The 27373-nt window shown below is 35.4% G+C and overlaps 2 protein-coding genes across 31 annotated transcripts in view; one reads left to right on the top strand and one right to left on the bottom strand.

Moving 5' to 3' along the window:
- Positions 1-16410, bottom strand: part of LOC144973446 (echinoderm microtubule-associated protein-like 2) — an 82408-nt gene extending 65998 nt beyond the window's left edge. For 5 of the 30 annotated variants that reach the window (XM_078916011.1, XM_078916068.1, XM_078916077.1 and 2 more), the window contains exon 1: positions 16150-16305. In XM_078916011.1, the coding sequence (XP_078772137.1) occupies positions 16150-16186 (37 nt within the window). In that variant the 5' untranslated portion in view covers positions 16187-16305. Of the gene's footprint in view, positions 1-1665; positions 2010-7477; positions 7566-10595; positions 10992-13693; positions 13728-16149 lie in introns of those variants that run through there. The other 25 variants (XM_078915908.1, XM_078915972.1, XM_078916042.1 and 22 more) reach the window with 20 other exon arrangements.
- Positions 16408-24335, top strand: LOC144973637 (N-alpha-acetyltransferase 80-like). The gene is made up of 5 exons (XM_078916333.1): positions 16408-16548; positions 20238-20374; positions 21151-21226; positions 22817-22943; positions 23637-24335. Exons 1-5 carry the CDS (start codon positions 16457-16459, stop codon positions 23961-23963), a joined length of 759 nt encoding a protein of 252 aa, XP_078772459.1. The 5' UTR covers positions 16408-16456; the 3' UTR covers positions 23964-24335.
- Positions 24336-27373: the final 3038 nt, after the last annotated feature.

Raw genomic sequence — 27373 nt, 5'->3', positions numbered from 1 at the left:
TTGTCAAAAATACAATCACAAACCAAAGAAGCAGGATAGGCTAGTAAAGAGAAGAAGAAACGACATCACTATCGGATCGTACACCCATGCGAACATCATAGGTATATGATTCAAGGGTGATGCTCCCATCCAACCACCCGCCGAGAGAGAGAGAGAAAGAGAGAGAGAGAGGGGAGGAGAGAGAGGGGGGGGGAGACGGAGAGGAGAAGAGAGAGAGAAGAGAGAAGAGAGAGAGAGAGAGAGAGAGAGAGAGAGAGAGAGAGAGAGAGAGAGATTGTAAAGGCTTCGAGACGGTCACCATGTTGTGATAACGTTGTAGGGGAGTGTCCCACTACATGCACACATTAATTTCCCATATCAATTTACATGAAGCAGAAGGTGATAGGATTACGCTTGACAGAAGTAGGCACGTTGGCATCTTTAAGGACATCTGATACGTGATAATTGAAGAGAGAGAGAGAGAGAGAGAGAGAGAGAGAGAGAGGAGAGAGAGAGAGAGAGAGAGAGAGAGAGAGAGAGAGAGAGAGAGAGGGAGGAGGAAGGGAGAGAGAGAGAGGGGAGGACGAGAGTGAGACAGAGAGAGAGAGAGAGAGAAGAGAGAGAAGAGAGAGAGAGAGAGAGAGAGAGAGAGAGAGAGAGAGAAGAGAGAGGAGAAAGATTGTAAAGGCTTCGAGACGGTCACCATGTTGTGATAACGTTGTAGGGGAGTGTCCCACTACATGCACACATTAATTTCCCATATCAATTTACATGAAGCAGAAGGTGATAGGATTACGCTTGACAGAAGTAGGCACGTTGGCATCTTTAAGGACATCTGATACGTGATAATTGAGAGAGAGAGAGAGAGAGAAAGAGAGAGAGGGAGAGGGGAGAGAGAGAGAGGGGGGGAGACCGGAGAGTGAGACAGAGAGAGAGAGAGAGAGAGAGAGAGAGAGAGAGAGAGAGAGAGAGAGAGAAAGAGGATGTGTCTAAAATAAAAAAAGAAAGAAGGAAAAAAAATAGGAATACTAATTTCGGTTTTAAAACGTTTTCCTTATTAGGGGAATTTAATTGAAACATTGTCATTTTAATTGATAAGTGCAGAGTAATGAATCAAGAGATAACGAAGTTTGCAACATCATTAGAAATGAAATCGCCTATGAACAACGAGAAACGACATTAAACAAAATCAAGATGTTTTAAGAATGGAAGGGGGTAACGGCAAAAAAACAAAAACAAAAAACAAACAAACAAAACAAACAAACAAAAACAAAATAGGTGACCAGAGATATCTCTGCTACAGAAAGTGATTAATTGTACTTATAGAGCATAGTCAAGTGACCACTGTTTTAGCGGCATGTGAAACCACTTCAGTAGAAATTTAAGGGTTTCCGAAACCAGTGCTAAAATAAATATGAGTCAAAGAAAAATGATAGCACTATCTACTTTTTTCTGTTTGTTGTTGTTGTTATTATTTTAAAGCAACAAAATTTAAATAAATACACAAAGACCAATTTTTTTTTTTTAATGAAAACACTCCCCAAACAATAACTTAAAGTTATAATAAATAAATAAATATTAGAAATGATTTTTCAATGCATTTCCATTGTATCAATTCGATCAATTCAAAACGACATACAGAAACTTCAGATATATGAATAATATACAAGACCAGTATTCATTTACCTTTAAGTAAATTCAGTACAAAATCATTTTAAAGTTTACCATATCATTATGATTATTGAACACGTTACATCGAAACACAGTCAATAGAAGTACGAGTATGTATGTATTTACTTCACTATAAAAGAATGTGACACAAAATATTTATCGTAAGGATACAAAAGAACCAACTCATTGAAAAGCTAGATTTTCAATTAATGTATTTAACAAAAGGCAACCAATAACCAAAGAAATTTTAAAAAGCAAAACACAACTAATAAATAGCTCCAGGAGAATTGAGAATATTGTTTGGTCCTGAACGAAATGAAAGCCAATACATGACGATAAATAACGAAACGTAACGCCCCAGTGACTCAAGCAATAACCTACAGCAGATGCCGTGCTCACCTATGTGGAGAATTGTGAATGATTTCATCTCCACTGACCAACCAGGTGTGACAAGGAATGAAGCAAATGGGGTTTGAATAATAGTATAGTATTAATAAAAAAAAATTCCCTTTATTCAATTTGTCTTTAAGGTCTATTGCAAAGGAAGACTGGAATAACCTAGGCGTCAGCCGCAGTGCAGCGCCGCAAAACAGAGGTAGGACGAAGTGACTTGCTCAGGCTAGACAGCGTAGCGGGAATTCGAACTCGGTACCCTTCGGGTACGGAGCACAGACCGAACGGCTTAGCCACGCTGCCCCCATGATTAGAGATATGGATTCAAATAAACGCTATGCCTAAGTTTAATTAGATATGTCAAGCCAGAGATTGTGTAGTTTCAAAACAAGGTAAGAGTTGTATATACGAACCATCGCGTTATTTTGGTATAAGTTGGAATAAACCAGATAAATAAAAATTATGTTAAGTTCAAAATAATTAGATAGAATTCGGAAACTTGAGTATTTTGAAGTTATTTTGTTTGTTGTTTTTTTTTAGGAGACAAAACTCAGTCACTTCATTGAAGGCATTAACATACATGTTCTAAGTTAAGCTTATCGGCATCGACTCGACGACTATTCACACATATTGACAGACTCACAGGTGTTTCCATTACCCATAATAGTCAATGCATGTAGTTTGGGTTTGTTTCCACTTTTAAAAAATAATTAAATTAAAATCCTATCCAGATCAAAATTGTGGCCTCTGATAGTTTTAGCTCCCTTATTACGTCATCATCATCAAAAACAGCTGCAACAACAGGTAAGTGCTAACTAGGGCCAACAGCCCCCCCCCCCCCCCCAAAAAAAAAAAATGTCTAAACCCCCCCCCCCCCCCCCAAAAAAAAAAAAAAAAAAAAAAAAAAAAAAAAAAAAAAAAAAAAAAAAAAACAATAGACAAACAAAATAAAAAAAAAAAAAAAAAACAAACAACTAAAAAATGCCGTAAGATTTAAGCCAATTATCTTGGTATGAAATAGATTCCACAAAATAAAACGAAAGAAAGCAAAAGGTGAAAGAGAACTCGAAAGAGGAATCCGACTTATATCGATTTCTACAGGTTTGAATGGAACCGAACGGAAATAAAGGTCGCCTATCACGTCAACGCTTAGCTGTCACTACACGTCGGCTGGGATTGAGCGGAAGCCGGGCACGTGCACAAATATCGTGGTGTTAAATAATTCAAAACCGACAAGGGCAGTGGGTGAGTGGGGTGTAAGAGTTTGACGTTCATTAATATTGATTGAGACACCTTTGATATTGCTTAAAGGGAGTTTGGTAAGATCTGGGGGACTAGTTGTGTTCACTATGATCCAGTATATTATATTATATTAGTTACGTTCGGATATTAATTATTATTTGAGCGGTTATGCGGTCTTGTGGTAGATTATTCGCCTTTGGTTCGTAAGGTCCTGGGTTCGAGTCCCGCTCTGAAAGGCGCACAATTGAGTCCTTGGAAAAGGACCATCACTCACATTCTCTCATCGTATTCAGATGAAAATTGGGTACCTGGCCGTTAACACCGTTGTCTCGGTCTGAGAAAAATGTAATATCGCACAGGCGTAATGTCTCGTACTATAAGTTACTGTTGCTGTTGGGGACCCCTTGTAAAACGCTTTGAGCACGTTCAGTGGTAACAAATTTTGGACAGAAATCTATTCAATATAACGATCTTTTAAAAAATCTAAATAAACTAGCTATTAAAAATATGATAAAAGTACGGACAAAACGGTTTCTACATGGTAGAGGATAAATTATGCAGTCACTGTAGTTAGATCGATGTTGTGTGTGCAAGGAGGTAGCTAAAGGACAAACGCCAAGAAAAGATCGGCATTTCCTTTAAGTCTACCGTGAGTACATAATTCAAACAGACAAGGGCATCGGGTGAGTGGGAAACTACTGGAGTTGGAGCGCTCGTCATTAAACGACCCAACCTAATTATAAGATAAGTAAGTAAACCAAAGAATTACAAAAATTATTAATTCAAGGGGAGGGGAGGGGGGGATGAGAAGAATAACAAAAAAGAAAATCAATAGTATGACAACTCCTCTCTCTCTCTCTCTCTCTCTCTCTCTCTCTCTCTCTCTCTCTCTCTCTCTCTCTCTCTCTCTCTCTCTCTCTCTCTCTTAAACGAACTAAAAGAAAATCAATAGACAAAATATGAAATAACAAGGAAATGTCAAACACGTATAATGCAAAAATAAAGAACGCAGACACAATGAATGACCAATGTCTATGGACGAATACGCCGCAGAATATTACTATACGACGATGCTCGTAATACAAGAATAAATATAAAGTCATAATAACAAAAATGCTACAGAAATAGCACATTATGCCACCCATCAGACCTGGATATTATTCTCTCGGCTATAACCCAACTCACAGAGACATAGGCATACACTACATAATCACTTGACCCCAGGAAACCGTATTCCACATAATATCATAATATAATACCTCCTTAGTTTTTAAAGCCGTATCCGTCGACAGAGCTCTTTCGTTCTAACAATAGGTGTTAATGTTTTGTTGTGAGATTCTGCATAACGTAAAAATGGTTTTAGTATTGAATAGGTGCAATACAATAAGAGCATCTTCCTTACGAAGATTATACGAATTTCACTGTATCATTGATCGCGCAAACCATAATACCGTACTGTGAATTGGTAAAATAACTTTGAAAGTCTCGGGATCTAGGGTTTGATCCCAAGACAAGAAAGGGTGATCCACCCCCCCCCCCCACACACACACCCCATGGAAGGCAATACGTCAAATATCAACTTATCAATAAGTAGTTTGCAATCATAAGACCAAAAGGAAAGCGACGGGCATAAATATGTTACGTTTCACAATTTATTAATGTTCATGAGAGCTGCGCCACTTTACACGATGCTAACTAAATGTAACAGATGTTAAAGTATAAATATAATACATCTCTCTCTCTCTCTCTCTCTCTCTCTCTCTCTCTCTCTCTCTCTCTCTCTCTCTCTCTCTCTCACACACACACACAACCTATATAGTCAAACATAGCTTGACAAAGCGAGTACAGCAAAAACCAAGATTACTCAATCGGTGAATATTTAATTTAATCTCATATGCCCAACCATATTCTCACTTTGTTCAGTGTAGCTAATATGCACAGAGTGTATTACAGTAAATTTCTATTATTATTAGTATTATTATTATTATTATTGAACGGGCGAATATTTAACGAGCTACCTACATTTTCACTTTGTCTAGCATAATGAATATGCACAAGGTGTATCCGTTCATAATCGCTGAATAATCTGTGAACACAGCTGATCACACTAAACAGAACCCGAACGCAATATAATATTCTGTAACGTGTCATAATGCAATAAGTTCTATGTAGATGTATTATCAGAATCATTGTAGGTACCGGCGTTCAAACATTAAACAATCCGTAAAAGAGAGAGAGAGAGAGACGCTATTTTGAAAATATTGAAAAAAACGAAACGGGGGGAAATTAAAGTCGCACAGAGAGAGAGAGAGAGAGAGAGAGAGAGAGAGAGAGAGAGAGAGAGAGAGAAAAGAGAAGAGAGAGAGAGAGAGAGAGAGAGAGAGAGAGAGAGAGAGAGAGAGAGAGAGCAAAAATAAACGTGTCAATATCTACACATCTTATCTAATGCATCATTCCTTAAACACGGTCAGTAAAGATAACACTCCAATAATAATATTCAAGTCAGATAATCCCAGAAATAGAGGAAATGGTTAATTTGAGTCCTTAATAATAATAACATTATTGCTACAAACACCATTTAACAACAACGACAGAAGCATCAACGGCGGCCACGACAACAACAACAGCTTCATGTGTGAACAAGAGTAGTAATTATTGTCCTTATCCTTCCAATCATTTCGTTATTCCAAAACATCTCGGGAATTCCCTACCATAAATTATTTACTTCTGATTACTACTACTAATCTTTACTGTGAGAATTCATATGTTATGTGTACGTCATGACTGCATCCCAAACTCAAAGCCATCAAACAAATGCGTTATCGCAAACTCGACCAAAGACGTAACATTCACTACTGAACACACACGAAAATCAAGAAAGAAGTATCTAATTTTTTTTCCCCCCGAAATTTTGTTTATGTGTTGAACGTTTTTACGGCGCTTGCGACACATAATATTATATAGGTTATTTCAGCGCCTGTAAAAAGGAAGAAAAAGGGGATAGTAAAAAAAAAAATTAGATTTACAATAAAAGAGCACGATAAAAAATAAGCCAAAGGAAAATGGATCAAATAGGGAGCGGATGTAAATTCCAATAGCTCACTAAGTGTATTAGTTTGAAATCGTTCAAACCTAAGCACAGGTTCCCATAAAGAGGAACACATTCAAATGCTTACAAATTATTGAGTATTCAAGACCAAAAATAAACCAAAAAATAACACACACACACACACACAGAGAGAGAGAGAGAGAGAGAGAGAGAGAGAGAGAGAGAGAGAGAGAGAGAGAGAAGAGAGAGAGAGAACAATTTACGAATATAGGCATTACAAGTACCGTTCCAATTTACCTGGTAATGTCAGTGACCAGGGTTGATGTAATTAGGAAATCTGGCATGGAATGGAGACTGAGCCAAACCGCAGTGTGTGGCGTGCTACTACTCCACAACAAGAGGGTGAATGGAGCAAATTGGTAGAAATTAAAACTAATCAGAATGCCATAGATATACCTAATTTGTGTATGGTAGGATCAAGTCACGGGGAAATTGCAACAAAACGCAATGGGTGTACGTTTATACTTACTTTAAAAAAAAAAACAAACAAAAAAACATTTGATAATAATAATAATAATAATAATAATAATAATAATAATAATAATAATAATAATAATAATAATAATAATAACAATAACAATAACAATAATAATAATAATAATAATAATAATAATAATAATAATAATAATAATAAGTGGTTTTCTTAAGATTCCAACAGGCGCGACAGCAAAATCAATCCAACGGTTGCTCCAGCCGTCAAGATGAGGAATGTAAAATATAACACCCAAGTACCCCCCCCCCCCCCCCCCCCCCCACTCCCGGATACCAATGTACTATCATTTCTATAGCTAATACAAGACTAGCTTGATATGCATTCAAGTGGTTAAAAAATTCAAACGAAATATTAAATGATGGAAGAAAGAAAAATTATCGATTATCGAATCTCAATCGCAATCAGGGACATCACTGCGAAAATCAACCAAGACAAATGGTTTGCCAACACTACACTTCTCTCTCTCTCTCTCTCTCTCTCTCTCTCTCTCTCACACACACACACACACACACACACACACACACAAATAGACTAATTTTTACACGGTAATAAAAAAAAAAGGAAAAAAGGAAAATAATATAAATACCGACATTCTCAATCCTCAGGAGAGAGTAATGTGACATAATATTTGACAACGCAAATGCTCCGAAAGATAGAAACAAAAGCACACAACAGAACGAAACTTCCAAAATGGTTACACACAACACGGATTTTCTGAGTGCTTTGTACACGGGATAGGAATAGAAACTTGACTAACATAAAACAGTGAGTGTTATAATGACAGCTCACATTTATGTTTTGAGCGTGTGAAAATATTAAGGTGACCCAGTAAAAGCATGCGTGTGTTTGCGTGTGTATGTGTGTTGTATCTTATATCTGGAAACCATTTATTGTCTTACTGGTCTCAATTCCATTCCATCATTAATTTTTATGCTGGCTTCCAACATGTGCCAGTAAATATAAAACAAAGGATATAAAAAAAGGTGAAAATTAACACTGTGTCAATCCTTTAAAAAACAAAAACTAAACAGCAACAAAAGAACAACAAACAAAAAACAATATTAAATAATCAGTAACACGAGCTATCATTCGCCGGGGGGTATACAGGTCCCCTTGCTTGTTAAATAACAACATAAGACCGTCAGTCTTTCGCATAGTATTGTATTTCCGCTGAAGACAATCAGTAGATCACATCTCGGCTTTAATCAGTGTGGCGGAAGCCCTGTACGCAATTTTCGAGCAATCACCGTAACGTTTCAATTACTATCACAGTCACCGTTTAGTATGACATTCAGCAGGTTAACCGACCGTGACTGCGATAAGTACAGAAAAGGGTTGAAGGATATAATATTTTAGTTTTTACCTAAAGACGAAATATTATTCTATTGTTTAGGTGGACTTTTGTTTGTTTATTTATTTATTTATTTTTGGTCTGTTTTTTAAATTGCATTGTTCCTTTTGTTTTGTTCTTTTTTGTTGTTGTTCGTTTGTTTTGTTTTTGTCAAAATAATGCAAGTGCATGGAAAACCATGCGTTAATTATACCATTGCAATAAAAAAAAAAGAAATAACAATAATAATAATAATAATAATAATAATAATAATAATAATAATAATAATAATAATAATAATAATAATAATAATAATAATAATAATAATAATAATAATAATAATAATAATTTGGTATTGTATCAAAACCTTAAGAAATAGATTGGCTTGGGTGCTAAGAAAGACTATGTGCGGCGAGAGGATGGAGGAAGTGAAGAAGAAGAAGAAGAAGAAGAAGAAGAAGAAGAAGAAGAAGAAGAAGAAGAAGAAGAAGAAGAAGAAGAAGAAGAAGAAGAAGAAGAAGAAGAAAAAGAAAAAGAAAGAAAGAGAGAAAGAAAGAAAGAGAGAGAGAGAGAGAGAGAGAGAGAGAGAGAGAGAGAGAGAGAGAGAGAGAGAGAGAAGGGGGGGGGGAGTTGATATACCCAATTTTCATGTTTACCTCCTCTGATTTATTTAAAAACGTAATATGTTGACAACGTTCTCAGTTTATTATACAGTATGTTCTCCACACATGCAAGAAGACAGGTCGATAAGAAACATTAGCTCAGCTATGTGCATGAAATCAATCATAATCAAAACCCTGACACACACCAGGCACATCCATCACACATGTTATCTATAACCGACTTCACCAACCCTGAAATACTGACACACAATAATATATTTGCGAAAGTAGGGTCATATAAATGGTCAGCTTATTAAAATGAACGTAACACGCTAAACTGTATAACGAAGTCATGAAACTGGTGATCCATTAAAATGTTCGGGTGAAAAAAAAAAAAAAAAAGAGAGAGAGAGAGAGAGAGAGAGAGAGAGAGAGAGAGAGAGAGAATATCCAACATAGTTTACTTTGAGTACTCTGAATGTGAGCTTTGGTCTTACAATTCAGAAATAGTTTTTTAACACACGTTTCTACTCAAACGATGAGGAAATCTGCACATCAGCGATACCATTATTATTGTGTGTAATGCACTAAAACATTTAACACGGTGAGTGCCACCTTGTACCCTTTATTGCTGACACCGCGCACTTCTACCAGAACATAAAACAATTTAATAATATTGTGTGTGTGTGTGTGTGTGTGTGTATGTGTGTGAGCGACAACCGTCATTGATGACTAGGGATATTTTTTTACACGGAGGTTAAAGCAGGGAAATGTAGCATATTGATTTATTGATCGCTGACTTCATTGTCGTACTCTTAGATAAATTGATATTAGTATTAGACTCTAGTTTACAAGAACCTATTTAAGACAAGGTAGTAGAAAATTACGAGATTTATTTGAAAAGACGCATTCATGAACACATTTTAATTGTGAATGTCAGTGCTATTTATAGATGGACCAACAAAGCAAGCAGATAATAAGACACACTTCATTGTCATCATTTACAACATAATAAAACACGAGTAATAAGGAAGCAGGGGGTCCCAATAACTCAGTTGGTAGAGTACTCGCCTCACAAGCAAAGAGACCGAGATCGAAGAAGCAACACCAGGAGTAGCTGCAACAAAATCACAGAACACTGTCTTATTCAAAGGTGACAAATATCCTTAAGGACCATTGTTGAGCTGACTGTTCCCGGTGTATCCCGGTTTCCACATGGTGAAATTGACAGATAATATATCGCTTGCTGTCTTACGAATATGATGATGGGTGGACAGAAGTACTAGAGACGAAATAGCAAATAAACAAACAGAAAGAAACGAATTTTCGCATAATATACAACAGAATATAACACTGCGCTTGCTCTGGTGGTAGTGGTCGCCGTCGTCATCATCATATATTACTTTCAAGACTCATTTCACCCATTCAATCGACATATTGTGGTTGGAATTAAAGTGCGACAGAGCTACGGAAATTAAAACATTGAACATTATATTATTCGAACCACATTCACACACCGTGGGAAAAGTTAGCAGACTAGATCTTAGATGTTTGGGAATCGCTATCACAATGAGCCAGTGATAATCAGAAGACGACGACGACGATGATGATGATTATGTTTAAAAACAACATTCAGCCCCTCAACACACCATAAACATCATCACCACAACAACAATAACAGCAGCAGCAAAAAAAATTAATAAAACAACAAACAAACAAAAAAAACAACAAAAAAAAAAAAACCAACAAATCAATTCACATGAAAAATCCACAGACCTAAAACATTAAAGAATACACGTGGAAGCCGAACCCTATTGAGTCACAACTCGAAACCGGTGTCACGTATTACAAACTCTCTCAAACACACCTGCTATTGAAGATTAGTCAACAAAAACGAATGAGCATTCACACAAGATTTGTCCATGTGTAATTCATAAAATTAAAAAGAACACATACTTAGTCCACTCATAAATCACATAAAATAATCCTCTTGAAAACAATTTGTATATTATATTATTCCAACACAGGACGTAACTAAACGCGAGCACAGTTCCCCCGGTGTTCAATTTTCTGAAAACTCACTGTCTCACTTCGATCGTTCAGTAACGATTTCAATGATGTGTTCTCTTGGCTCTCATACTACTCTTCTTTCTACTTCGTTTCGTTTCAATCGATTTTTCCCTCTTCACGTCTCCTTCACATCCCGATGAACACGGCGCAAACACGATAAAAAGAACACAGCACGCGATCTAACTGGGCTGGTGGTAGGACTGTTGAAGTAGCTATCTAGCAGACGACAAACACTGAGATTGCCGGTGAGGAGAGTAAATTTCATGAAAATGCAAGTGAATAAGATAAGACACAACATTACGAAAAAATAATAATAAAAAAGCAAAACAAAAAACAAAAACGAGACAAAACAATGTTACAAGTGAGAGACGTTGTGAAGAATCATCATGTCCTTTAACTTTATAAATTAAAAGAGAATTCATACACGTCCAAGACACGCAATCTTGATCTGTAGTATCTATATTAGCACATTAGTTAAGGTTTTCCATGGAATAAAACGTCAGATAACGAAAAAAAGGAAGAAGAAAGAACTATAATGGGTCCTAATGAATACCCCCCCCCCCCCCCACCTCTCCCCGATTTTTTTTCCATGAGATGATTAAGCCAAAAGTATTTATTTTAAAAAAGATTACTTATTTAAATTTACGCCTGGTAACATAATTATTGCTTTGCACCATATTACTAAGTTTCACAAAAGTGCCTACGCTGCTTTTCCTAAACAACCAAAATTAACAAACAAAAGACGGCAACGTACTACAATCAAGCCATTCAGTGCAGAACAGCTTTTGTTTCCTAAATTATGCTGATGAAGTCTTTAAAACGATTGTTCCAGGCCTCACAAACATTTATTCACTTCACTGAATTGTTCTCGACTGGTATACAACAATAGATTTTAAAAAAGGCTGGTCCTTTAAGCCATAATAAGCGCAAGGAAAGATAGAAAGATAAAAGCCTGAAACTAAATGGGGGAAAGATTGAAAAGCACACTACAAGTTGCGATCTTGAGAACAAAACATTTTAACTGTTCTAAAACAATGGCTACATCATATACTAATATATCAGAAAATCCCCCCCCCCCCCCCCACCTCTCTCTCACTCTGTGTGTGTGTATGTGTAATCACAAATATGCGAGAATTAGAAAAATTTGAAAACAAGAAGAATCAACGCTGTAGAATTTTAACTAAAACTGCACATAGGATTACTAAACATTTAAATTTTCAATTGCATAGTATTGAGTAAACAAGACCTTTGAAATAAAGTTAAATAATAAATACCAGCAGTTATTAAGTGAGTGGGTGTAATTATCTGTCCAAAATAAGGCATCCTGGTTTTCTCGCGCATTTCTTTAAACATTCATTATGTTTGAACATAAAATAACTAACCTCCCCATCAGTAATGAGTTCAGAAATTATAAAGGAAGCATAGACGTTCAGAAGAAGCATTCACCGTTGAAATGACAAAATAGCAGCACACCCAAAAATCCACTTTGATTTGGTTTACACTATAAAGCTATCTTATAGGAATATACAGTTATGACTCCTATTTATCAAAATATGAAGAAATATATATATATATATATATTATATATATATATATATATATATATATATATATATATATATATTATATATATATATATATATATTATATATAATTTTTAAAATAATAATAAAATTCCCTTTACTTATCCCCAAGGGGAAATTTGTCTTTAGGGTCTATTCCAAGGGAAGAAGACTGGAATAACCCAGGCATCCGCCGCAGTGCAGCGCCGCAAAGTGAGCTAGGGCAATGTGATCTGCTCAAGCAACATACCGTGGCGGGTAGTCGAACTTGGTACCTTTTGGGTAGGAAACAAAGAGTGTACACTGCTGAGACACGCATATATATAATCAAAATGCTACATCCATTCAATTGTCAAGCTTGCAAAAAAAAAATAATAATTTAAAAGAAATATAAAGGAGGAAATAAAATGTCAGAATAAAATTATTACATAACTTCCCATGTTCTGTCATCAATGAATCAATGTATCTAGTATAAGATTAGAACAAAATCTGTAATGAAACGTAAGAATTTAAAAAAGATATATATAAAATTAGCGCACCAACACCAGACATTTTGACACGGTTTGTTGCAGACCATTATCATTTGATAAGTTTTTCTGTCTGCGACTTAATTTGTGAAATTATGTAAGGCTGATATAAATAAACTGCTCTGTTGAATAAGATAAAGGATTTTTAGCAAATATAAACACAGTTACCGTGAAGCAAACGATTGAACATGATATATTATTCGCCAGCCAGAGGTAAGTAAACAATTTTTATCTTTTTAAAATCATGCTATTATCTATGATAAATATCATATACCGAGACAATGAATCAGAAAATTTCAACATCCAAATAAATTTGTTGCTAACTGTAAGCAAGAGATGGGGGTGGGGGGGGGGGAGGGGCATACAAAATCACTTGCATCAACATTACAAAAAAAAAAATTATAATAAAATATAATAAATTCAGACTGAGACCAAAGAAATAAAAATATTAAATAATAATCTTTAAAAAGAGAGAAAAAATAATAATTTAATTATCAAAAGCATGTGTGTAGTATCTAGGTCCTGTTACCTGTGCCCAGAGAATATATGATATTGATTTGAAGGTCTTTATTTGTGATATGTGGGCCAACCAACAGCACAAAGACATATCTAAGCATATAGCATTTGTATTATATGTCAGGTCAAGATATGAAAATCTTTCATGGACATAAAAAGTGATATATCAACCGAACAAGAAACTGCTCAAAGCACATACTGATGAACAACAGGACAGATGAAAGTAATGAATACTATAATTACCAACGTTATCCAGTGATGTGGGAAATGTGAAAGATATAATAACACATTTTTAAAGGGGTCGGTAGAGGTCATGTGTATAGTTCTTTTTTTTGTAAAAAGATTAATGATACCAAAGTTAAACATCCGTTACAGTTACAGTGACTTGCTTACTGTCTCTAAATTAAAGTATGCTGGACAGAGATAAAAAATAAAAGACAAAGGGGTGGGGGAGGACTTGCAGAATTATTATATTGATTGTGTAAACAAACAATACTTAAGCATAACTGACTTTTTTTTTTTGTTCTGTCAGAGTCAGTAGCTGAGACATTTACCCATTTTGTGAAAATGAATTATAAAAACAAAAAAGCCCAATTGTAAATTGACATACCGCAAGCCAGAGCGATCCCATAATCCTTCATATAGATAGACCCAATAGTATATTGGCATTACACAAAGCAATCCATAACCCTTCACAGTTCTCATATTACTCATTTCACTTTTCACCAGACCTTAAATTTTTAGCTTAATTCATTAATGCTAAAATACATCCCCAGTCTGTGAGACTGGTAATGTATTTTTTAAAAATAACATAAAACGTAATCCCTCCGAGCCACAGTACTCATGAAGCCTGAGTTCAGTAAATTGGACAGTATCATTTTCTTGTTATACTTTACATGGCGCATTAGTCTAATGCAAAGTACTTTCCACTAAATCTAACAGATCAGACAACCCAGGCACTACTGGTTGAACATAATAAACGAAATTAACCAACGACTTATATTAATCCAAGTATCCCACCAGACAACATCAAGGTATACTGAAAAGAGGACTACTGAACTGTCACTTGTTGACCTTCTTAGAGTTTTCTGGATTTTAAGAAAAATATAAATAAAAGGAAAAAAAATAACCTTATAGAAACAGTCCTGTGTTTAAAAATCAATCAGTTCTGCAGTTATAGCCAATAAATGGAAATTTCAGAGGTGGAATAAATTCAGTCAAATCTTAAAAAAGATTTTAAAAACTGTTGCAAACATGAGGCGTTCTAAAACATTCAAAAATTGAAAAAGAAAGCAAAAGGAGAAGAAATCAACTTTGATTCGATCCTTTTCACCCCGTCCTCCCCTCATTCAACAGCTTCAATGCGACATTTTTGTTACGTTTATTCACGAGATCCTAAAGAATACCATCCCATGTCTTGTGTGTAAGTACATATTTACCTAAAACGATGTACACAATACCCTTTCAATGAATACCATTCGCCCAACCTGAAAAGTTTAAGTATGCAGATGCAGAGCTATTCAAGTATAAGTTGAAACAACTCCTCACAATAGTTTAAAGTGTTCTCCCAAGAGTTGATGTAAAATGACCATTAAACAGATTATTGCCATTCTCATTTATGTGGCTGGGAAAGAGTACGTAAAAATATTGATTCTCTTTACAATTAATACAGACCTGCCACATAAATTTACTCCATAAATGTGTATTTTCAATGCATATAAGGAAAAATGTTCAAGCCATTTTAACCGTCATTGCTTAGCTAATCATCTTGAAAGATGTTGCATTGTTTAATCTAGAATCAAATTCAGTGTTGAACTTGAACTTGAACAAAGAATATTTACAAAAGTGTGTTTTAATTATATTTTTTTTTTCAACTTTTACTCTAAAATTCTAGTTTTTTTAAAAACATAACCTACATTGTGAGAAAATCTGAATGTTTTCTATGTATGTAGTTTATAAAGGTTTTTAAAACATTATTTCATATCATAAGTGGCCAAATTTAGCACCTCGTAAAAGTAATCATAGGCCATTGGGCCTCTGAGTGTGGCAGGTCTGCTATGATAGTATTGGTGGTTTCATTTTGAACGCAGTGCTCCACGAAAACTTTAAAATTATGTCAAATAACTCCTGCACTTGTATTTGTATCTAAATTCTAACCATAGTTGCCCACACTCACGACTCACACGGTGTCAGTGTCAGCAGACACATTAAGCATCTGCAACATTTAATCATTTAATATATTGTCAAGATTATTGCACACGATCCTTTTGCATGCCTTGTATGGTGTTTGAGAAAACCCAAAAAAGAAATAACATACAAATCTAGCAGATCTGTATGGAACATTTCAACTTGGATTCTAACAAGGTCAAGGCCATGTCTTTTTTTTTTCCTAACCGGCACGATGTTAGGAGTGAGGAAACATTGGCGCCAAGTATTCTTTCATTACTAAGTGCATTAAAAAATTTCTTTAGAAAACGTTTTCAAATCATCATTACGACACTCAGCTTGATAAAGCTAGTCGAATTATAAATATATCTCCAGCAGTTCTAGAGGAGGAACTGGAACGAAGTGTTGTTCTCGTCAGTGTCAGCAGATTTATCTATAGTAAAAGATAGAGGTTAATCTAATTCTTGGAAAGAATTTAGAATCACTCACCAGCAGTGCTAAGTTCGGGTTCAGTTCCACTGTCCATTCTTTGCGTTCTTTCTTGGAATAAATGGAACACAGTAGCTAAAATCAGAGTAAGTTTGGTTGATAGGCGGTGTTCCACACAGTCCACAGCTTGTTTGAGCCAAATTTTTAATCTGTTGCTTCCTGCTTCCTGGAAAATGTAGCTCTCCTGTGCTAAAAAAGTAACTAAGTCTGGAACCTCGTCGGCAATGTAAGCAAAGATTGAGAAAGAAGACGGTAAACAAGACCTACAATTTGTATGAATTGATTCTTTCTCAGCTTACGACCATAAATGGAACTTCTACCTCTCCATAAACACGATAGTCTTACTCAAGAGTGCATAGACATACTGAATAAAGAGTGGCCTCGATCGAATGGAGCAAGGTAAGGACTATCGAGATAGATCTAGATAGCAGACGACGGGCGACGAATCAACTCGACCCAAACTTTTGTAAACCAGATGAAGCAGTTACTCTTGTAAGAGGAAACAATTGATGTATCGACAGTCATATTGCAAAGTTGTAACACATATATAGAATCAGTTGTATAACATATTAAATGTCATTTTAAATAATATATACTTTTAAATCTTGTCTTTATCATAACGAAGTGACTATTCTCACCCCCGGATGCAGATCTAGTCTTCATAATAGTACACCCCCGGATGCTAGTCTTCATAATAGTAGTCCACATTGTTGTATGTTAACCCAAAGGTTGTAATGCAGTAATTTGTTAAGTTTCTTGTCACAATTTGCACAATTAAAAAAAAAATCAATCAAACCAAATCGCAAAAAGCCGGCGACGTTTTTTCGGTAATCCAATCGGCCGGGGGGGGGGGGGGGTGTAGAATAGAGACAGCCTTATCATTAAGTTTATGAATTTATATTCGCAGTAGGGTTCTATCTAAGTTCTAGAACTGCCAATAATGATTTCCTCTATTCGCATTCGCAGTAGGTATTGCTCTTGTAGATATAATTCATTTCAGTTATTTGCAGTAGTAGCTTTCGAGCCTAGAGTGTAGAGCTTTATTGAATAGAGGATTGGGCGTGAAATATAGATAAACTACATTATTTTTAAAAACATATTATCATTATTATTATTATTATTATTATTATTATTATTATTATTATTATTATTATTATTATTATTATTATTATTATCATTATTGTTGTTGTTGTGTAGTGATGGTTGTGATTGTAGTGGTGGTGTTGATGTTGTAGTTGTAGTGATGATGTCTTTAAGGATATTGATGATGCTGTGGTAGTAGTAGTAGTAGTAGTAGTAGTAGTAGTAGTAGTAGTAGTAGTAGTAGTAGTAGTAGTAGTAGTAGTAGTAGTAGTAGTAGTAGTAGTAGTAGTAGTAGTAGTAGTAGTAGTAGTAGTAGTAGTAGTAGTAGTAGTAGTAGTAGTAGTAGTAGTAATGACGATGTGGTGGTGGCGGCGGTAGTAGTAGGTAGTTTATTGATGGTAACTTCTAATATTTGCAGGAGCACTGAGAAATGAGTCGAGCAACGGCGAGAGAGAGAGAGAAAAAGAGAGAGAGAGAGAGTGTGTGTGTGTCCTGGAACTTTATAAAACATATCTAACTGTAAATAATACAATAAATGGGGACGGAACTATTCTCTTTAAAGTAATCTGACAGTTAAGCTAACAGATTTCAAGATGTGAATGAATGATCAAGTCGGAGAGGTGGAGTGGGGACAGGGAAATGTTCATGGATTGGATTGGGTAACAAAAACAAAACAAAAGACGATTTTGTCAAGTTCCAAACTTGAAGGAAAAGTTGAAACTTTCAAAATCTCAATTTTCAGTCACAAAAAATGTTTCAATCATCCCTCCTTTTCTTTCCTTCTCAAACTAACACGCTAATTCAACTTCAAGCCATTTGACAACACGCCATTTTAAAAAGAAAATAGTGATGTGTTCAGTGAGGGGACAAAAAGTAATTTTCAGAGACGGGAGAGCGCTTCTACTACTGCGAATAGTGGTTCCACAGTGGCCCCACTATTTGCAGTACTACTGCTCATAAGCACTTCGTTATGAATTCAGGACTGTTGATTATGGGCTCACTCATTGAATTGTAATGGAAATATTTTCAAATCAACCTAAAATATTGCCCTTCACAACAAATTCAAATCAAATCACTCTTGGTTAGCTAGTCGGTATTTGTCATTTTAACTTCATATGGGGCCAACTTAATCCCGAGTTCAATCCACATAATATTCCAATTTAAGACAATTTACAAAACGCTTTCAATTTTTATTAGATTTGTTGAATATTAATCTCTTCTTGCTGTGAAAACATTCTGATGCAGATGTGAGCTAAGCAAATTGGTACTCAATTTTTTTCAGAGATTAAAAAGAAAAGACAAACCTCTTTATTTATAATATGTTCCACCCTTAGAGAGTCAATGCTACTAGATTCTTGTCAACATTCATCACGTCAATAAATTTGGGTGAAATAAAAACCTTCCCTTCTATTCTATTGAGATAAGTTCGAGCCCAAATTTGCCAGTGGTCGGGAAATTGTGTAACCACAGCAGTCAAAGTGATAACAAATCAAACTTGGATAAGTCCTCTGTCAAATAATCATTGATTCAACAAATTAGAACTGAAATTAGCGTAATAATACTTCCACATTCTTTTTGGAAAGCCTGTATTTTACAACCTAAGATTATAAGACCGGTTGTTTTTATTATGTTTTGGTTGTTTGTTTACATATATTATAAGGAAATCATAGATAATTTAACATCATTAAGATAATTGAAAATGTAAATGCAAAATTGTTATCAAACCATAGTGCTGTACTGCGAAGTAAGCAAATAGTGTTAATTTTATTGGTCATGGAAAAAAACGAGATACTGAAAATATTGCTCAATCCAGGTTCTTTGTTAGTGCAAAGCCTAGTTTATTAAGCCATCATTCTAACCCAAATAGAGAGGTCAGAGAAAACCAGATTCAAATCAGATTCGTCATTTATGAGCTGAGTGCTCTATCAGTTGAATTGAGACCTCCATATATATGGAACTTAACCACAAACAGTTTAGAATATAGCTCTGGTACAAATCTTACCTGATTTATAAGAAATTTGATTATCACAGAAACAATGAGAATAAAGTTAATGGATTTGAAATTAAATGCTACAGGAAAATTCTCCGCATTCCCTGGACAGCAAAGAAAACTAACAAAAATGTGAAAGAGTCCCTGGGCATTGGGGAGCCATATCTCATCAAGATGATACAGAAACTAAAACTTGTCTTTTTTGGACATATCACGAGACATGTCACCCTTGAAAAAAATTTCTAGAATGTGTTATGGAGGGTAAAAGAGGGAGAGGGAGGCCAAGAAGAGGATGGTCACAAGACATCAGCTAATGGATGAATAAGTCATTGACTGAATGTGGAAGGATGGTGCAGGACGGAAGCTTGTTTCAGTTGGCATTTGCGGAGGCCACGTCCAGGAGGGATAAGCCATGATGATGATGATGATTAGTAATAAATTGCAGCATATCCGCCAACATTAGAATATCGTGTAATATTCACTGCTATCCTTGCCACCATGTCTATTTTTAAATTCTGTAGTGAATAAATTTTAAAAATTGAGCTTTTATATAGTGCAATATCCACTAAACATGCTCAAAGTGCATTGCAAAGGGTCCCTGACCAACAGCAACACGTAACATTTAGAACAAGACATGACGCCTGTTAGGCAACATTACAATTTTTTCTGACATAAACAACACTGTTAACTGCCAGGTATGCCTGAGTACGGTGAGAGAATGTGAGTAAAGAGCCTTTTCCAAGGACTCAACTATGCGCAGAGCGAGGCTCGAACCCGGGACGTTTGGATCCGAAAGCATGTGTCATACCACAAGAACACATAGCTGTACAATGTATATCCTATGGGTATGCTATCAAGATCACTGGCTAGAACCATATATTTGATTTTAGTCTAGCATAAAGGTTGTTACCCAATGTTTTACATGTGACTAAAACCTCCGCCTTGCGTTGGTCTTCACTTTTAAACTTAAAATGTGTGATCTAAGCTTCTGTTTTCTATTAAACTATTTAAACAGACTCCATAGCCTCCAGAAATCATGTGATCACTTGCCAGTCGCCCTTGCCTTTGTTGTGGACCCAGGGGGGGAAGTTGTAGGATTCAGTAAAATAGCAGATGTCCAAGGACAACAATGTTCCTGCTTATTTGAATCTGGTAAGTGAAAATAACATGGAAAATTATTTGAAAACAATCTCAAAATAAGATATAGACTTGAACTAAGTTTCACTTTTAACTGAGACATCGATGACCTGGTGGTGTGTTTTATTGTCTTATAGTTAAGGCAGTTGACATAGTAAGTAAGTAAGTAAGTAAGTAGTAAGCTTCACAGTCTGAATGACGCTTGCTGAGAATTGTGTGATTCAGTCATGGTCGATAAATATAGCTGCTCTCTCTATCCATGTTGTTAATTGTTTCCATTGGTCCTGGGCCAAAGTTTTGAGGCTGTCAAGATCTTGTTGTGACTTTAGTACGGAGGGCACTGCAGTATTTCTTAGTTCTTTTGGGACTAATTTGGCCTCATCTGAATCCAGAAATTTCTGATATGTAGAGAGGTCCTGGTTCAGGGTAGTTACTATTGATGTTGGTGGTCTCCCTACATATTTGTTGCCATGAAGGAAATATTCTGTCATTGCAGTTTGGGCTGGGATGTTATCTTCTCGACATAAGATGTGACCAAATAGCCTCCATCACTGTTCTTTTATTATTGTACTCAGGTGTTGGACCCTGGTTTTTTCATAGAGATCAGTATTTGTAATTGTCTCTAGCCAATAGATTCCGATTACGCGACGTAATTGTATGCGGTGGTATGAATCGAGTCTTTCTAGGTTCTTTTTTGTGAGCATTAATTACAAAACTCATTTTATCTCATTAAAATTCATCATTAAATATTCCTCCCATCCCATACCCCACCTTTTAATTTTATTTTTCAGTAATCATCAGAGAAGAAGACAGAGGAAAGGGTTTGGGCAGAAAACTAATGGAGATGACAGAGCTTTATGCTAAAGGGTATAAAGAAAGTTATACATTTTATTGATACAAAGAGTTGAATTGCGAGGAGGAAAAAATATGGTCATACCGGAATTCCTATTATCTCACTGCTTCCAGGCCATTGTGAAATGTGCTACAATTGTATCACCCAATCAACACCTGACATACTCAATTAGTTTACAGCCGTACTCTGAATGGTTTGAGCCAGTGATCAGGCACCATGATAGTATGCCAATAGGATATACATTGTGAAAACATTTTCTCGTCTCATCTTGCAAAACACCTCAAACCTGGGACGTCGTGAAATGCCAGGTTTGAAAGTTGTTGCCAAGATGAGGGTCATTTTAGTTGATCAATGTGAGAAGGACGAGTTTTCTGGCCACTATTTTAATTGCGTATTTTTCCAAAGTATAGTTCTTGTGTGAAGATACGGTTCTGGACTTATATCATGAAGATAATTATGTCCAATGGTTTGAGCCAGTGATCAGGCACCTTGATAGTATGCCCATAGGATATACATTGTGAAAACATTTTCTCGTTTTTCAGAGATGGACATAGAATTTAGAAGTCCTAGTTTAAAGCAGTATAATACCTACATGTGCAAAAGTAACAACACTTGTTTTGAGTCAATTCATTTCAGTTTTAAGAGACAAAACTAGATGCTCAAATATGAGAAATATCTTTAGTATTTATGAGCAAAATTTAATCAACATACATGTATAATCCTAAATGTAACGCTAACCCAAATAACAAAGTTGGGTTGCACTGCTTCGGAAATAGAGAAATAGCAGGTAGTTCTAACATTGAAATGCTGTCCAACCTCAGCTACTGCCCATTAAGCATGAATATCGCTAAATTGACGGGTTCTCTCTTCGAGGCTCAGTTTCAGCATGTTTTCGAGAGTAAAAGAATTGAAATCAAAGTAATTACAAAATGATTTCACAAAGATAATATTTTTTGTTTAACTTGTAAACATTAACAGATACATAGCGATGTTCAATCAGGGCACATTGATGAGAAAGGGTTCTGTTTTGATAAGTTAAGAACTTGCATTTTCACGATTGTCCCTGTAACATTTTTTATAATTCCTTCTTTGTATCATTTCTGAAGTCAAAATATCAAGTTGTCTTACAAAAATGCTCACCATCCCCGCTATGATTGACAGTTTGAAATAAAACTAAGCATGCATATGCTTTATTAAATGTTCTTTTAGAGTATATAAAATTCTCGACTGTTACACATAGTTAAACGATAGTATTTAGCGTATTAAAATGTTAAGTTAATTTTGCGCATGTGTATATATATCTGAAAATTGTTCTTAGATCTAACAAGTTTCTTGCCTATCCCATCTTTTATGCTAAATGCACAGTTCTCCATTTTCAGTGTGCGGCTGTTGGTCTTATAATATGATATATCCTTGGTGAAAAAAAAAGAAAAGATGTTTGCATTATCTGCTTGAATGCAAAGAACGTGTTTCCATTTTGAGATCTTTATACATTCTCATTTGTTATCCTCTACCAAAGTTCCATTAATTCAACATCAATTTTGCTTGAATCACACATTACATTTTAGTCACTTTTTTTTTTCTCTATTTTTTATTTATTCAAGCCTTGGGGTTAAGACTGCCTATTTAAACACCACAGACAAAATTGGTTTTTATTCCCGTCTTGGATACACCAAGTGTAATCCAGTTATCAGTTTGGGAGCAAATGCACATCGAGTTCCAGAATTCATGGTAGGTAATTTTTACATTTTTTCCTTAATAAATGATTAATGTGAGGGAACTTGGAAACTATATTGTAGGTTTTATAAAAAAAATTGGCACGAAATTAATAAAACGGTTCAGATCGACGCATACTTACAGTGTGCACCTATTTCAGATTGTTGTCCAAAACTAGTAACACCTTATAATGTGTATTGCCTTATCCTAAACCCATTGCAATGTCATATGTCACATTAACTTGGACAAATCCTAAATAGATAAAAGATTCAGTGAACAAGCAGATGTGAGCATAAGGTCATTTTCATAATCGTTTTGTTTCTCATAGATATTTTTTCAACCTTTTATAATGGTGAATAACTTACTTTTTTGTCGAGCAAAATATCACATTTGGACATTGTTGGGAATGGTAAGGAATCTTAACTCTTAAGAAAGGCGAGAAATGTTGAAATTAGTCCATGACTGGATGGTGACACTGTTTTAAAAACGGTCTTAGTTTTATAATCTTGGGTAAAGAGCTTTGCACCCAATACTTAACTCGACGTTGGTGAGTCAGTAAATTATAATAATGTGGAAATTTATATAAAAACTGAACATTTTGCATTATAACAGAACATTTTATAGAATGAACAAGATAAATTTGATTATTTTTAACTAGCTGATCGATATATTAATAGCATTGCTACTATTGGTTCCTCTATTTATCAGCTAAAACATTTTACTGTGAGCAATGACAAGGAGACTGGAGAACTATGCCATGAAATGGGAACGCTGGAAGTCACTGAGCAGTCAACTTCATCGTCATCAATTCCACTACCACAACAACAGTCAACTTCACAGCCAATATCCTCATGTTCAATACCACCAGCCCATCATTCTCCAGCATCAACCCAACCACCACCTCCTCCTCCTCCTCCTCCTCCTCCTCCTCCTCCTCTCCCTCATCCTCTGACAACTCCGGTATCATCAAACAAAAAGGTTCCCATTGTGCGATTAGATCCCAGCCAAATTGCATGGATGAAAAAAGAGCTTTGATGACGCATCATTGAGAATAACTCCAAATTGTACACATAGCTAAAGGCCGACGGGTCCAGATGCAATAAAGAAAAAAATATGTTTAGAAGTGCTGATGGTCAAATTATTGATTTCTATTTTTAGAAATGGACAATAATGTTTTGTTTCTTGATATAGAAAAAAAAGGGTAGCGATTGAGAGTATGTTGATTATAATGATAATTTTTGATCATTCAAGAACCAAAAAGACATAGGAAAATTCACAGTTATCCAGTTTGGGTTTAGACATAAGAAACTGAGAATTATATAAAAATAAGGGATCATGAGCAAAGTGATAAGCATACTGGAACTGATAGTTTGGAACTATTCCTTAGTTGTGTCAAAAAAAACCCATGTAAATATTATTTCATAACAGAGAGATATCAGTCAAGTGTTTGGTCCTGACTCTTAGTAATTATTATTTTGTCACCAATCAAGGGACAAAATTAGGTACAAAATGCATTCACTAAATAGATATCAATTAAGTATGCGTTAGCTCCCTTACATCATAAAGTGAAAAGCAGTGCCTCACAAAAGTAATTACCTACTGTACATCCAGTTGTGCAATAGTTCAATGAGAGTAAAAAGTATGATACAATGAACATACAATTTACGTTATAGATGAAATTCAAAATTTTGACCAAGCATACAAAAATTGAATGTGGAGTTATGCTTTTCCGTTCAGAAGTGGTAAAAAGATTACCATTGTCAGGTTTCTCTCTCATCCTCCTTCCCTCCCCTCTCTCTCCCCTCTCTCTCTCTCTCCTCTCTCCTCTCCTCTCTCTCTCTCCCTCTCCTTCTCTCTCTCTCTCTCTCTCTCTCTCTCTCTCTCTCTCTCTCTCTCTCTCTCTCTCTTGTTAACAGTAACAAAGATCGAGAGAAACAGTGTATCTAATTACTTTTAGTTTATCATATTTTTCGTGTATAATCTTTAAAAAATCGTTTTGTTGTTTTTGGTTTAATTTACATTATCGTATTTAAAATGATTTTAACAAAATGTTACACCCCCCCCCCTCTCCTCCTCCTCCCCAAAAACTCTACGTATTGTTGTGACAGACCTTTTGATCCATTCTTAAATTAGACTGATGATAATTTTGAGTACTCTAATAATTGGGCTTTGAATTTATTACAGGTTTGGTTCATATGAAGAATATAGTGAAAATAATGTCAAGGGGTGCAACATTTGTTGTCTTCATCAGTTTAATCTGTTAACAAATTGTGCCCCTTACTTATCAGACTGCCGTAGACACACAGTATATTCTTTATCTTTTGTTTTATTTTAGAGAGAGATAGATAGATAGAAAGAAAGAAAGAGAGAGAGAGAGAGATTGAGAGAGAGAGAGAGAGAGATTGAGAGAGAGATTGAGAGAGAGAGAGAGAGAGAGAATATTTTGTGTTTTGTGTGGCTATGTGGTCTTGTGGTATGACAATCCCCTTCGAGTCCCACTCTGAGCAGCGCATAGTTGAGTCCTTGGAAAAGGCTTTTTACTCACGTTCTCTTACTGTACTCATTTGTAAAATGAGTACCTGGCCGTTAACAGCTTTGTCTCTGGCGGAAAACTTGTAATATCACCTAACAGGCATCATGTCTTGTCCTACATGTTAATGTTGCTGTTGCTATTGTAAAGCTCTTTGAGCACTTTTAGTGGAATTGCGCTATATACAAACTCAAGTATTTTATATTTCTTTAGTAGGATCTGTTTTGTGAAAATGAAAATTAGATAAGCTGATTCTTGCATGGTCTTGTCAATGAGTGAGGGGGTTGTAGCCTTCGATGTTTGTTTCAGAAGTTGGTTAAAGTGTGTTACCCATCTGATGAGTTGGGTTTTTTTTGTACTGAATAACGACAACCCCTGGATAGCGACAATGACCTATGGTCTTGATTTATTTTTTTTTGCAATATTTCATTCGAAATAAAAACCTCAAAATTGCGACATATGTTTTAGTAAAACCCCTGTTTAGTGACATCGATATTGAACCACAGCAGAAGTTTATTAGTGGATGGAACTCTCAAGGGTCCATTAACATTCCCTGTTAGCTACCTATCTGAGGTCAGTGGAGGTTAACTGATATCAGGCAATGCCATTTCCAATGGGGGCAATTGGATTCAATAGTCTGATGTCACGTCACCCATCAACAGCGGCCATCATAGTTCTAAACAAAGAAAATTGGTGCTTTTTATTCTTCATATTGACTAGAACTTTTCATATGTCTTGTGATCAGAATGCGTAAAAGTTAAAACATGATCAGATTTATAATGTTTTTTTTCCCTTGGATACGCTTTTCTGCTCGTCGGAGAAATATTTCATAAGGGTGTCCGCCATTGTTCCGATAGTTTAGAGCCTGTTGCTAAGTTACCATGCGTCATTACGAGGGAAGTGATGTTACGACTGTTGAAGCGTATTATGGATATTTATGGTCTTATAATTTTATATGTTGGAATAGCGATGAAAACAATAGATAGAATGAAAATTACGTTACTCACTTTTTGTTATAGTTTTTAGCCAGCCATTTTTATGAGTAGTTCTCACTAAATTCTATCAATTAGACTATAAACATTTAAGTTTAAGGTTACAATAGTTTTGTTTGCTAGTCCGTTATATGTTGTGAGTTTGATAGCCAAGCACACAGCATCTATAATAGCCTCTTTCACTTTATGATTTTCATGTGGAAAATCTGTTGTTAAGCATCAGTCCAAATTTAATATTATTGTGGTTAATACCTATTTTGGGGGGCTTTTTTGTTTTGTTTTTAATATTGTAAGATGTGGATATACCAATTTTAAGTGCTTGTAAATTTTGGTGCACTTAAATAAAAATTTCGGTATTCAAAACTCATCAGCAGAGACTGCTGATATAGTTTTGAATACCGAAATGTTTATTTAAGTATGGATTTGATTTTAATTAAAATAAAAACTAGATGTGTGCATCTCTGTTCTTGTGCGGTATTATCATATTCGCTTTCCATTTTTAAAATTTATACACAAAAAGTTTTGTTAAATGGCGCGTGGACATTGTTTACAATCCAAACAATGACAATACACATTGAAGACTGAAAGTGTAACTGGTATATCCTTTGTAAATAGGAGAAATGCACATTCTAACGTTGTTGGGACTGTTTTCTCTCAGGTACTTGTCAGCACATTGCACTGTTATGTATGCACGAGTCTCACCACGTCCCCCTTTTCTTCCATCTTGAAAATCCCGGAATAACGAATTCCATGGATAACAACATAATTTTTCAGTCCCAGGTGATGTCGTTGTCCAGGGGTTGCCCTGTACTTTCTATCTCCATTGTTATATCAAATTAAAACCATACAAATGGCAGAAATTGAAAATTTTTTTACACTATGTTTATAAAAAATGGTTTACGTTTGTTAAATTTCTATTCTGT

Source organism: Berghia stephanieae, chromosome 1, assembly GCF_034508935.2.
Source record: "Berghia stephanieae isolate SIO BIC M18660-M18661 chromosome 1, UCSD_Bste_1.3, whole genome shotgun sequence".
Classification (NCBI taxonomy): Eukaryota; Metazoa; Mollusca; class Gastropoda; order Nudibranchia; family Aeolidiidae; genus Berghia; species Berghia stephanieae.
The sequence above is the reverse complement of the archived record's forward strand: the minus strand, read 5'-3'. Positions and strand labels throughout refer to the sequence as shown.